A 13,629-nucleotide genomic window follows, 5' to 3' on the forward strand; every position below is an offset into this window, starting at 1 on the left:
GTAGTCACCTTTGGCAAACAGTTTTGACAACTCTTAAAGGTGTAAAGTACAATGACTACCTTAACTAGGAGAATCTCATTCCCTACTGTCTCTGGCACATTTGGCTAGCAAGGAATACTAATGTGTTCAATAACAAAAAAGAATCCATCAATGCTAATAACACCATTGCTAAAGCTACTGAGTATCATGTCCTTAATAATAATATTTCACAACAATGCACCCACCAAATCATGCTTAAATGAACTCCACCACCAAGAGGCTCCTACAAATTAAACACTGATTGTGCAGCAAAGGGCAACCCAGGAATGGATGGAGCTAGGGGCATCTTCAGAAACCATAACGGAAGTTGGATGTTGGGCTTCATGGAAAACTTACCCCAAACAACTAACACAGGAGCTGAATTTAGAGCCCTCATCAGAGGCCTACAACTAGCAGAACTAAACAACTTAGTTCCGCTACAAGTAGACACTGATTCAGCAGAAGTAATCAATATGTTGTTGAATGGAAATCTAATATTTGACTCCCTAATTTGTGAATGCAGATTACTGATTCAAAGGATAGGCAGCGTGGTAGTGAGGCACTCATACAGGGAGCAAAACAGGGTAGCTGATGCACTGGCGAAGGAAGCAGCCAAGGAAATTTTTTTGAACAAATCAATATCTCTAGCAGTTCCTCCGATGTAATGATGTATTTTGGGCAGACACCCTAGGAACTGAACTACCTAAAACTTTTGTGGGTTGCAATATAAGTACAATTATGCAAAACTTTGCATCTATGGGGGACTTAAGGTACCCAGTAACTCCCAAGGCATCGTAACCCCTTTTGTTTAACTAGTTAATATATTATCCCGTTGACCGGGAAAAAAAAGTACTCATGAGGTTCTGTTTTTTCGGAAAAATTGGAATAACAACAAAACTTAAAAAGGAAAAACCTGTCGAATTATGATTCATTTTTAAAATTTGTAAGAACACTTTCTAAATGTCCAAATATAATTCTTATAGTGAAATACAAAGAAGGAAAAACGTCAAAAACTTATTTCTCTGCACTTGGCAAGGTTATGAAAAAATGTTTCAACATTGTGGCGGAAGACACTACTTTCTAAACGAAAAAAGGAAGTTTGTTGAAGTGAAAAATAAATAAAAGCAAGTATCATCTATTGACAAGTATCAAAAATGGGTTCAGAAGTTTATTTTGGTTCATTTAATTAAATTACAGTTGAACACAAGGGCGAAATTTGGATTCGACCTTTATCAGCTCGAATTTGAATTCTACCACAGTCCATTTGATATACAAAGTTCAAAAGTTAATGTTTGACTAAGTTTGAATAAACCCGTAAGGTTGATACTACATCACCCCTGATTAAACACATAAATTATAATGGAAGTGTCAAAAGGGTGAGAGATTATCCTATAAACAACTTTCTGGCAAAATAAATATTAAAAAAAGAAAGAATATGCAATATCCACAAAAGAAAAAAGTATGGCAGTAGTTATGCTCAACTGAATAATATAATATTATCGTGAAAAAGTAATTCACGATTAAAATTATCATTCAGACAAAAAGCAATAGTAAGTCTTGCATATTTTAAAATCTTAAAAAATTAATTTCTCATAAACAACAAATTTAAATCACAATAAGGTTGTGACTCTTTTGAACATCTAAACAAAAAGAAAAAGAAGCAAAGACACAAATGAAAAAGGATTCCTGGGATGCAACACAATGTTAGGACATGTGTTGTTGGGCATGCAACACAGTTTCCTTGAAGTGTGAGCTTATAGAGTTCTAAAGTATCTTTTATCTTGTTCTATTTATATCATTTTATTGAGATTAGAGTAAATTTGATTGTACAAGGTGATGGATTATAACAAACTGCGGAAGCAATCTCAGTATCAAAATCACATGTAATCTAGATAACTAGCATAAATAAGATTTCATGGGTTAACTCTTGAAGCGTGAACAAAGCTCCTTTATCACGTGAGCTTTCAATTCCACAGCAACTCAATGAATTCTCCACCACCCGCACGATCACGGTCTCCGAACATTTCACAGTCTTCTACTGTATTATCCAAATAATACCCAGAAATAGCAATTTCGTGTGGGCGAAATTTTCTAAGGAAAAGGGGCTGAAATTCGGCCGCCATGTGCTCTCACCTCTAGGTGGAAAACCTTATATATTTATAGCACAAGTTTTAAGGGTTAAAACCCTTTTTCCAAAACTTGTTGGGTTTTCTTTTCCAGCAGAAAAAGGAATCCTTTATTTTCTATTATTTACGCACAGTAGGGACCGCAAAATTTAATTAACAAGGCTTCCAATTATGGAATTAATTTGTAATTTTTGAAATTAATATCCACCATAATTAATTACGAATTATTCCACTAAAAATTCGTAATTGCACTCCTTATTCAATTTTGAAATTCATCCATTAAATCTTATTTAACTCCCCATGTTAAGATTCAGATACTAATCAATTGAATTAAAATTATTGACGATTTAATTTGTTGATTACTTCCTTTAGACTTTCGCTTAACTTATTTCATGTGTCGGATATAAAATCCACCGGCCGGGTTTACACATGAAAACTTATAAGCTTTCATAAAAGTGTATCATCAATCTCTAAACCGAGACATGGATTCCGTCAACTAACTATTATCTTGCCAATGTACATTATTATTATCCAATCTACCAGGCATATTGACTCACGAAAGAATCTCGCCTTTTAATAAATCAAAATAATAATAATGTACACAACTAATAATAATTATATCAAGATTAAGAGTATAAGTACATTTAATGGCTAGAGAGTTTATTTTATTAAGTCGGTATAAAATACTTATCTCTACTTGGTCCGTTCAATACATACAAAATGTACTAGCACAAGAAGTTGGAATTAAACCATTCCCACAATCAAGATAAATTATATTTAATCTTGTGCTACAATCATTCCTAATGGTTGTTTGTCCAATTTCATCATTAGATTGTGAACTCAAACTTTATACTTATAAGAATCGATGATTTAATCTTCCGTGTATAAGCTAAACTCTATACACTAAATCATCTACTATATAAGCAAAAGATACAGACTAATATATGATCTATTTAAAACTTTGTTAAAACTGAATAAACAATTGTTTCATAATAAATATTATATCTAAATCAAACCTATGGTTAATAGTAAGCATTGTTATGTATATTGTACTTATTACATATAAGTTTGGAAGATGTCACGCCTTAAAATTCGGGTGGAACGTGATGACAGCCGACCTACCTAACCTCTCCTGTTCTAACTAGCTGAAAGTCTAAACTGAACATCATACTCAAGAAATTCATAAATAGTTCTTAAGATAATAATCATCTAAAAATGCAATTCTAACATAAACGTTAACATATCTGATAACTGAATCCACTAACGAAGACATGAGCTTCTAATTGCAAGTCTGAGTACATAAGTCTATAGGGCATTTCCCGGAGATAACTACTAATGTATGGAAAAGATATGAGAGTCTTAGAAGGATTGCTACCGCTGGGATGAAATCAACAGAGCTTGTACTCTGAGTCTATGAAGCCTACCTCTAGCCATAGGTTTCTTCACCTGCACGCTAAACGCCTGCCACGTCGCATGACCTAATGTCACAACCCAAAATCCTAATCAACGAATGCGTGATGATGTCTAACATCACTTGTTAAGGCCGACACTTAACAATAAATAAGGAAACTAGTCTAACCGTTAACAACATAATAATATAGAGTAAGAGTAAAATTTAGAAATATATATAAATAAGTCTAAAACTAAACGTTGTTCGCACAACCTCCCAAGATTTGGTGTCACAGATGTAATGACCCGATCGGTTGTTTTGAGTATTTGCATTTCATTCAGATGTTTAAAGTCTTGAGTAGCTTCATATGATGTAATATGACTTGTGTGTATCGACGGTTTTGGTTTTTAGGTGATTCGAAAATTATTTGGAAGAATGATTCTAAACTAGGAAGCTTTAAGCTGGAAGAGTTGACCAAGTTTGATTTTTAAGTATTTGATCTTGGATCGAAGTTTTGATAGTTCCGTTAGGTCCGGATGATAATTTTGGACTTGGGCGTACGCCCGGATTTGCATTTGGATATTTCTTGAAGGTTTCGGCTCTAGTTGGTGAAAGATGGCAATTTGAAGGTTTGGAATGTTCATAAGTTTGTCCGGGTGTTAATTTTGATGATATCGGGTTCGGATCATAGTTTCAGGAATTAAAATAGCTTCTTTATGTCATTTGGGGACTTGTGTGAAAAATTTGAGTCCATTCTGGATTGATTTGATATGGTTCAACACGAGTTTTGGAAGTTGAAAGTTCATAAAGCTTGATTTGAGGTGTGATTTATCGTTTCAATGTTGTTATGTGTGATTTGAGGCCTCGAGTAGGTCTGTGTTATGTTAATGTTCATATTGTATTGTTATATGCATCTTCATTTACCACCGAGCTACGGCCGGTTGGGCAGTCATGCATCTTCATTTACCACCGAGCTATGATCGGTTGGGCAGTCATGCATCTTCATTTACCACCGGCTACGGCCAGTCGAGCAGTCATCCATCTTCATTTACCATCGAGCTACAGCCAGTTGGGCAGTCATGCATCTTCATTTATCACTGTGCTACGGTCAGTCCGGCAGTCATGCATATACTACCGAGCTACGGCCGGTTGGGCAGTCATGCATCTTCATTTACTACCGATCTACGGCCGCTCGGGCAATCATGCAATTACCATCGAGCTACGGCCGATCGGGCAGTTACCACTGATTAGTTGGGAAGTCATGTTACGATATGGATAGTAGTCCCAAAAAGAGGCATTATATATAAGTATAATTAGTATGCATATTCGGTGGCACATCAGAGGGTCAGGTTGATTCTTATATCTCTCTCATTAATGTTAATTATTATTATGTCTCAATTCTGCCTTACATACTCAGTATAGTATTAGTATTGGCGTCCTTCTTGTTGTGAATGTTGCAGGTGTAGGTAATCAGTTTGACGAGCCCTCATAATATACGAGGTTAGCATTCAGTAAAGGATCGGTAAGAATCCACTTCATTCGGAGTGCAGCCAAGTCTATAAGTCATTGTGTCAGAGTTTTGCTACAGACTTGTGGGTAGACCAGGGCCTTGTCTCATTTGATGCCGAATACTCTTAGAGGCTTTGTATACACAGGTTCATTATGTACAGTATGTCAGAGTCCTTGACGTTCCGTGTGTATTCATATTTTAAGTACGATAGATCGTTGATACAATGTTTGCCCACTTACAATTGTATATTATAAGTTGTGACCATGTTGGACCATGATAGTTACAAAAGGAATTAGTTCAGTCAACCCAACCAATGTATGTTCTCGTTTTGATCGAACAGTCATGAGTTACAGAGTTCTTTGCTCGGGCCAGTAAGACATCGGGTGCTAGCCACGCCCCCTAGGTTTGGGGCGTGACAGTACACCCCTAATTCTCATATTAGTTTATCACTTGATTATGAGTAATTAATAAAAATTTAATCATTATACATTCTCGATGTACAATGCATAGTGATTATTGGAAACAACCTTACTATCTTGTTATTTTTATTCTGCTTTTATATGATTTTTTGGTACTGTCCCTTCTTGTCTATATTTTCATTAATGTGGTGCTTATACTTTCCTGGGCCGATGGTCTATTGAAAAAAGCCTCTCTATACTCACAAGGTAGGGGTAAGGTCTGCGTACACACTACCAGTGATGAAGCCAAGAATTTTTCCAAGGGTCTTCAAACTTGAACGAAGTGAAAAAAAATTGCCAACAAAGACTTAATAATTTACCTATATATACCGTATTATTTTCCGACGAATGGTGGTCAATTGACCACCCTAAAGTGAATGTAGTTTCGTCCATGCACTTACCCTCCTCAAATCCCACAGTGTAGGATAATACTGAGTATGTTGTTGTTGTAGTACATTCTCAACGTACAATGCATGAGAGAGAATGCTCGCTTTGAGTATTCATCACTTGCCTCATCACCTAAACATGTGCTTTCTCTATTATGCTATCTTTTCGGAGGATGAATAGATTTTTTTAATAGGCTTGTGAAATTATGGGCTGCTGAAGGATTTCTAAAGGTAAAGGAGAAGAAAATGAAAGAAGAGATGGCAAGAAAATGTTTAAAAGATTTTGTAGATAGAAGTTTAATTTTCCTTTTACTATTTGAGTTTAGAAAAATCGAGATTTATAGAATACATGGTATGACTAATGAACTTTGTTCAACAGAAGCTCAAAACATGCATTTCGTGAATATCACTAACGGAAAGAATGAACAGTATCTGTGTGCGCATTTATGCTTTTTTTCCTCATAGGCTCGATATCGGATTAATATCCGATATCTAGCCATGAGTGTTTCTGGTAAAGTGGATACAAAATTTTAAGTTAGTCATATGAAGTATATCATACTTGCTCAAGAGTTCTTTCCACCTCGTTGTTACAAAAGTGCATCTGCACGTGAAGCGGCTATGATAATTAGCATCATTCACTTAACAGCAATATTTTGTCGAACATAATTCAACAAGGAATTAGTAGTTCTCTTATGTAACACTTTCATCTCATATGTCTGTAAATCTTTTCCCTCTGTCCAAGCTAAGTTTGACAGCGTTATCTGATACCTATGTTGGTGGAAGATAACAGATATTTTGATAAAATTAGTCAAGAAATATACAACAACAACAACAACAAACCTAGTAGCTTCTCATAAATGGAGTCTAGAGAGGGTAAGATATACGCAGCCTTACCCCTATCCCTGGAAGGGCAGAAAGGCTGTTTCCGATAGACCTTCGACTAGAGAACAACTGAAAAAGAAAAGGTAATTGCAACAAGTAGGAATAACAGCAAGATGAAATAATATTAAATCCAAGAATGCAGTCAAACTCTAGATAGTAACAGCAATCTATGAATATAAGATATCATACGAACACTAATGCTAGCGAACTGAGTAAGACAAAGAGAAACGCTCGAATACCTACGAACCTTCTACCCTAATTCTTTGACCTCCACACCCTCCTGTTTAGGGCCATGTCCCCAGTCAGCTCCAGCTGCACCATGTCCCGCCTAATAACCTCTGCCCAAGAATTCTTAGACCTACCTCTACCCCTCCTGCTACCCACTAAGGCTAACCGCTCGCATCTTCTAATTGGGGCTTCTATACTTCTCCTCTTAACATGCTCGAATCATCTCAACCTTGACCCCACGCATCTTATCCTCCACGGGGTCCACTCTCACCTTTTCTCGAATAACTTCATTCCTAATCTTATCCAATCTGGTATGCCCAAACATCTACCTTAACATCCTCATCTCAGCTACTTTTATTTTCTGGTTAGGAGAGTTTTTAAATGGCCAACACTCTGCTCCATACAACATAGTCGGTCTAACTACAACCTTGTAGAACTTACCTTTAAGTCTCAGCGGCACATTCTTATCACACAAGACACCGGAAGCGAGCCTCCACTTCATCCATCCTACTCCGATACGATGCGTGACATCTTCATCAATCTCACCGTTACCTTGTATTATAGATCTAAGATACTTGAAACTACCTCTCTTGGGGATGACTTGCGTATCAAGCCTCACCTCTACATCTTTCTTGGGTACCGTTGCTGAACTTGCACTCCAAGAATTCCGTGCTGGTCCTGCTCAACTTGAAACCCTTAGATTCTAGGGTCTGCCTCCAAACTTCCAGCCTCTCGTTAACACCACCCCGTGTCTCGTCAATTAAAACTATGTCATCAGGAAATAACATACACCATGGCACCTCATCTTGAATGTGTCTCGTCAACACATCCATCGCCAAGGAAAATAGGAATGGACTAAGAGTTGATCCCTGGTGCAACCCCATCATAACCGGAAAGTGTTTCGAGTCTCCTCCCGCTGCCCTAACCCGAGTCTTAGCTTCATCATACATGTCCTTAATCACCCTAATGTAGGCTACTGGGATCCCTTTTGCCTCCAAGCATCACCAGAGCACCTCTCTTGTGACTTTGTCATATGCTTTCTCTAGGTCAATGAACACCATGTGCAAGTCTTTCTTCATTTCCCTGTATCGCTCCACCAATCTCCTCACAATGTGAATGGCTTCCATAGTCAAACGGCCCGACATGAAAGCGAACTGGTTCTCAGGAATGGACACACTGGTCCTCACCCTTACTTCAACCATCTTTTCCCAAACTTTTATAGTATGACTTAGCAGCTTAATCCCCCTATAATTATTGGATATCGCCCTTATTTTTATACAGAGGAATCGTTGTACTCCAACTCCATTCATCGGGCATCTTCTTCGTCCTAAAAATGACATTGAACAGCCTAATGAGTCACTCCAAACCTACCCTACCCGCATTCTTCCAAAATTTCACAGGTAATTCATCTAGCCCGGTAGCTCTACCCCTGTGCATCTTACACATAGCCTCCTCGAAGCTCTTCTACTCTTATGCGGGGCTACAATACCCGAAATCCCTGCGCATCTCGGAGTGCTCCAAGTCGCCCAGCACAATGTCCCTATCACCCTCTTCATTTAGGAGTTTATGGAAATACATCTGCCATCTTCGTCTAATTTGAGCCTCTTCCATTAAAACTTTACCTTCCTCATCTTTGATACACTTAACTTGATCTAGATCATGGGCCTTCCTCTCTCTCATCTTGGCTAGTCTGTATAGCTGCTTGTCCCCGCCTTTGGTCCCAAGCTCTTCATACAAACGCCCAAACGCCGCAGCCTTAGTCGCAGCAACCGCTAACTTCGTCTCCTTCTTAGCCCTCTTATACCTCTCCATGCAATACCGTGGGTATGAACTAATTTTATTAGGTGCTAGGAACGGATCATGAATACTAAGATCAATATTTTGATTGAGGTTGATGTTGGCAAGCTAAAAGTAGTGGCGTCAAATTTAACTCATAATTATTTGACCCGTCCAACTCGCTGGTGAGGGATGGTCGCCAGGAATGGCCCTATAAAAGCTGGTCTTTAAATATTATTCTTGTTTTTGAATAAATGACCTCCAAACCCATGCAAATTTTGCAGGGATTTCTCTATCGGAGTCGATAGAGTTTATGTTATATTTACTCTACCTATTATTAATTATTCACAAACTCTATGCACTAGCACAATTTCGTGCTTGTTAAAATTGTTCATCAAACTACCAGATTGGTGTAATTTTGTATTATCTGCAATCGACTTATCTATTAAATTATTCATCAAAGTCTACTGGTTGGCATAATTTTTATGTGTTGTTCAACAAAATATTCTTCGAATTAGTAATTCCAATTTTGATCGAACCACCTCGAATCTGTTCCATATGATCTCAAATTTGAAATAAAACCTCCAAATACCTGCACAAATGATCCCCAGTCACCAATTTAATCAAATAGCACCAAATCAAGAAACACACGCTGTCTTTTTGAACACCTTCTAAAGACCAATAATGGGGTTTTCAAATTTTAAAACAAATAACTAAATAGTGTTTAAACAAAAAGTATAAGCACAAATAATCAACACTTAAACGATTATAACAGTAATTAACCATTAACTTCAAATAATCAATCCCTAAAAAGAATTTTAAGCTTCAAAAATTGAAAAATTATGGTGTACTTGGTAAAGTAGAAGAGATAGAGAAGAAACTGAAGTGGCAAAGCAGAGTTTATTAAAAATCACCAATTATTGGATATTAAGCTAAGACCAATCTAGTTGGGAGACTCACAATTTTATGAAGAAGAATTACCCCAAATCCCTTCCACCCGACCGTTTAAACTAAAAAGTAATTGAAAAAATAAAGAACAAAATCCAACCAACAGAAATATCCCACCTAAGAGTAAAACCAATTCTCCCAGACTAATATTTTTCAAGATAAATGAACGCTTATGCTAAGTTCCTACTCCTAAATCTAGAGTGCAGAGAAAAATCTATACATCAATAAAAGCACAACGTTAATGTGGTTGGTGAAGTTAAAATAAGTAGCAAACGAAATTGACCTTCTACAGCTAAAGCAGAGATGGAAACTGGAAAGGGACAGCACAAGAATAACAAAAATTAATCAAGAACAGTAAATCCTCTCGATACGCTCAAATTTTCAACTTGATAACAACTCCAATAATAGTTCACACGTAGAGAGAAGGTCAAGCCACAAATTTCATTCAGTCGGATGCAGAAAAGTAAATGTGCTCCAATTCCTAAACTGCTTCAAGAAAAGCCCTTCCAGGTTGTCGTGCAGCAAGTCGACCATGGCACCCAAGAAGCTGCAAAAGCAACCACCAAAAGAAAAAGAAATTGTAAGTTCTCATCTGCAAACCAGTGCAAACTATCACTGGAAACAAGCCATGATTTGTATGTTTTATTAGCTTTGAGATGTGAACATTATACAATAAGGAAACAAACCTTAGCATTCACACCATCTGGGACGATACGGTTTTCTGACTTGTATTTCAGATAATCAGTACGGCTGAACTTGGTGAACCCCCTGAAATTAAAAAGACAGCACAGATGAAATACAAACATGTTTGATCAACAAACTTCTGAAACAAATGACTTTCTCCAATTGTCTACCTAAAATCACACAATGTTTAATCCTCCGCCTTTAGAAACTAAGAAAAAGTAGATATGTCAACACTCACATTCATGTTGAGTGCCTTTCTGTATGAAGAATGGGTGAATTCAGCTCAAAGAAACAACCAGGATTTTTGGTACTTAATAAATCTCGGATGGAACACGCACTCCAAGAATTGGTTTGGAAAAAGTTATCAACACACAGAAATTCATATCTGCTTTAAAATGTACCTTCCTAAAGTTAACCAAGCTAATGAAGTAAAGCAGCACCCTATACACCAATCTTTAAAAAACTGATGAATAATAAAAGAATGGAAATGCACAAAGCAATACATAAAAAGAAAATCAAAAAGTTAGGGCATACCACTTCCTGCTGACAATGATCTTTTGTCGACCAGGGAACTTGAACTTAGCACGGCGCAGAGCCTCTTGGGCGTGGTTGCTGTTGCCATCTTTGCAGCGAACTGAGAGAAGAACCTGACCAATAGCAACACGAGCACAAACACCCTGGGGCTTACCAAAAGCTCCCCTCATTCCAGTTTGGAGCCTATCAGCTCCAGCACACGACAACATCTTATTAATACGCAAAACATGGAAGGGATGAACTCTGACCCTCAAGTGGAAAGCATCTTTCCCAGCAGACTTGGTCATGTACTTGTTGCAAGCAATACGGGCAGCTTCAAGCGCCTCACTGGAGACATTCTCCTTCTCCCAACTGACCAAGTGAACACAGAATGGAAACTCATCGACTCCCTTTTTCTTCATACCTACATCATAGATCCTGATTTTTGGATCTGGGACACCACGGCAAAACCGTGACTTTGGGTATGGCTTGTTCTTAATCTGACGGTAACATCTTGCAGGTCCTGTGCAACATAATTGAAAACATTCTACAACTCACCGATGATGTAAAGAAAGAATGCAAATGCAAGTACACTCTGGCAAGGGTCAGTGTTGACATAAAATGAGCTGATACTAGCAATGCCGAGGTCAATGGTGATATATAACAAGCCAATACTAGCTACCATCCAGACTGCATTTTGGATAGATGTGCAAACACCACACCCGAAAATCTCGAAAATACTGCAAAAAACGTACTGTAGTATATACCAAACCCCCTAACAAAAAGCCTCAATTTTGTTGGATGACCGCTTAAAATCTTGCCCCTCAGTTGAATATCAACTAGGCTAAGTGTAATTTTAGATTAAGTGTATTAGAGATTGAAACTAAAAGTTCTTTTAACTCCTATCAGACACACGAACAAAAAAAACGGTATAAAGAAAACTAAATCAAATGAACCCCACATTTGATTACTATAGTATGACCACTACACACAAAAGATTTAAACAAATACTTCACTTAAGTCAACAGCGAAAAGCTCAAAGAAAACAAAAAAGATTAATCTACTCTATAAAACAGAGAAATAAATTTATCCATATACTGGAGATTGTATAAAGAACATCATATACACATGCGACAATACAAGGGGCATAAATCAGCACCATTTTTATCAGATTAGAATACTTATACGGAAAAAAATTGTACGGAAAGATGAGAATTAATATAATCAAAGAGAATTCTAAGCTTACTTCTTCCCATGGCTTCGTCCCCGTTTAAGACCTGCGGCTTAGAGGAATGCTACTGCAATAATGCCCTAGTTGACGTTCTCTATATACGAAACTGCAAGTAAGCTAAAAATTGTTTGGGCTTGCGTCAGGTATATCTAGCTGGACCGAAATGGGCAAAAGTTTTAAAACGGGAAAATTCTCGTTGTATACCCATTAAGTCCAAACTGTTTATCCTTTAATATTCAAGCCCAAAAAATTTAATTTCCTACCTATACGATCTAAACTATTTACTCGCCTACCCAATCTCCTTTTCCTTGTAAATTTCTCCTAAACAAACAGAGTCTCACACTCCAAACGATCCTTTTCTCTTTCAAAAGCCATTCATAACTTAGTCTTTTTAGTGGATGATGAAAATCCAGTACAAGCCCATATATTTTCCAAAAAAAAAAACAATAGAATTTTTCTATATAAATTTTAAAAGACAAGTTTACATATTATTGTACATGAGTTTCACTCCAAAATTATTTTTTTATATTAGTATATTTTTTTGTGTATTTTTTGTATTTTTGAATCCATGTGTTGTTGTGGTTATATATTAAGTTTCCCAAATCTAACTTTTGTGTGCGTATGAAGACCCACCATTATTGAGCTTGAAGCTCCTGAATTTGCAATTTTATTTTGAAGTTTTATTATTTGATTCGATGTGAGTGCGATAAAATATTGCTTATAGTACCTTTAAGGATGCTTCCCGAATCTGAATTTTTGTGTGCATTTCAATATCTACCATTGTTGGGCTTGAAGCTCTTGAATTTAAAAATTTTATTTTAAATATTTCTTGCTTGATTCAAAGTGGGTGTTATTAAATATGGCTTATAGTACTTTCTGGAAGTTCATACTGAAATTTGATCGCATTTGGCGCTGATTTGAGGTGATTGATATCGAATTTTTCCGCAAAAAATCGAAGAAGAACACAGTTGCACAATAGTATATCGCTATGGTATACAATATACTGTAGGAGTATATAGCTGCAATAGTATATTGTTAAAGTATACAATATACTACAACGGTATACTAGAATAATAAAAGAAGAACAAAGTTACCTAATAGTATGCTGCTATGGTATACAATATACTGTAGGAGTATATAGCAATACTGCAACAATATACTATTATAGTATATCATATAATGTAATGATATATTGTAATAATATGCAATACATCTAGATGCTATTGTGCAAAATTAAAGTCATAGCTATAGTAACATTATATTGTTATAGTATACAATAAAATATAACAGTATATCGTAATAAATAAGTATTTTTTATTTTTTTTAATTGTTTCAACTAGGTCCTTGCACATGTTTTCTTAAATTGAGTTTTTTGATGGAGTTGCATGAAAATAATATTTATTGTATAATAAGTAGGTGTCGGAACAGATAAAATAGCAATATACGTATTCGGTATATTTATATGCAGTTTTGATATAC

At 36.5% G+C, this 13,629-nt stretch overlaps 2 protein-coding genes across 2 annotated transcripts; both read right to left on the reverse strand.

Moving 5' to 3' along the window:
- Nucleotides 1-6,596: 6,596 nt before the first annotated feature.
- LOC138873610 (uncharacterized) lies at nt 6,597-8,810 on the reverse strand. Its single transcript, XM_070152081.1, has 4 exons — nt 8,488-8,810; nt 8,012-8,243; nt 6,783-6,839; nt 6,597-6,656 (listed from the first exon to the last, which is right to left on the reverse strand). The coding sequence occupies exons 1-4, from the start codon at nt 8,808-8,810 to the stop codon at nt 6,597-6,599; spliced, it is 672 nt and encodes a 223-aa protein (XP_070008182.1).
- A 1,253-nt stretch (nt 8,811-10,063) lies between these two features.
- Nucleotides 10,064-12,528, reverse strand: LOC104222835 (large ribosomal subunit protein uL16). Its single transcript, XM_009774152.2, has 4 exons — nt 12,166-12,528; nt 10,941-11,442; nt 10,409-10,490; nt 10,064-10,269 (listed from the first exon to the last, which is right to left on the reverse strand). Exons 1-4 carry the CDS (start codon nt 12,173-12,175, stop codon nt 10,204-10,206), a joined length of 660 nt encoding a protein of 219 aa, XP_009772454.1. The 5' UTR covers nt 12,176-12,528; the 3' UTR covers nt 10,064-10,203.
- Nucleotides 12,529-13,629: the final 1,101 nt, after the last annotated feature.

Source organism: Nicotiana sylvestris, chromosome 7, assembly GCF_000393655.2.
Source record: "Nicotiana sylvestris chromosome 7, ASM39365v2, whole genome shotgun sequence".
Taxonomy (NCBI): domain Eukaryota; kingdom Viridiplantae; phylum Streptophyta; class Magnoliopsida; order Solanales; family Solanaceae; genus Nicotiana; species Nicotiana sylvestris.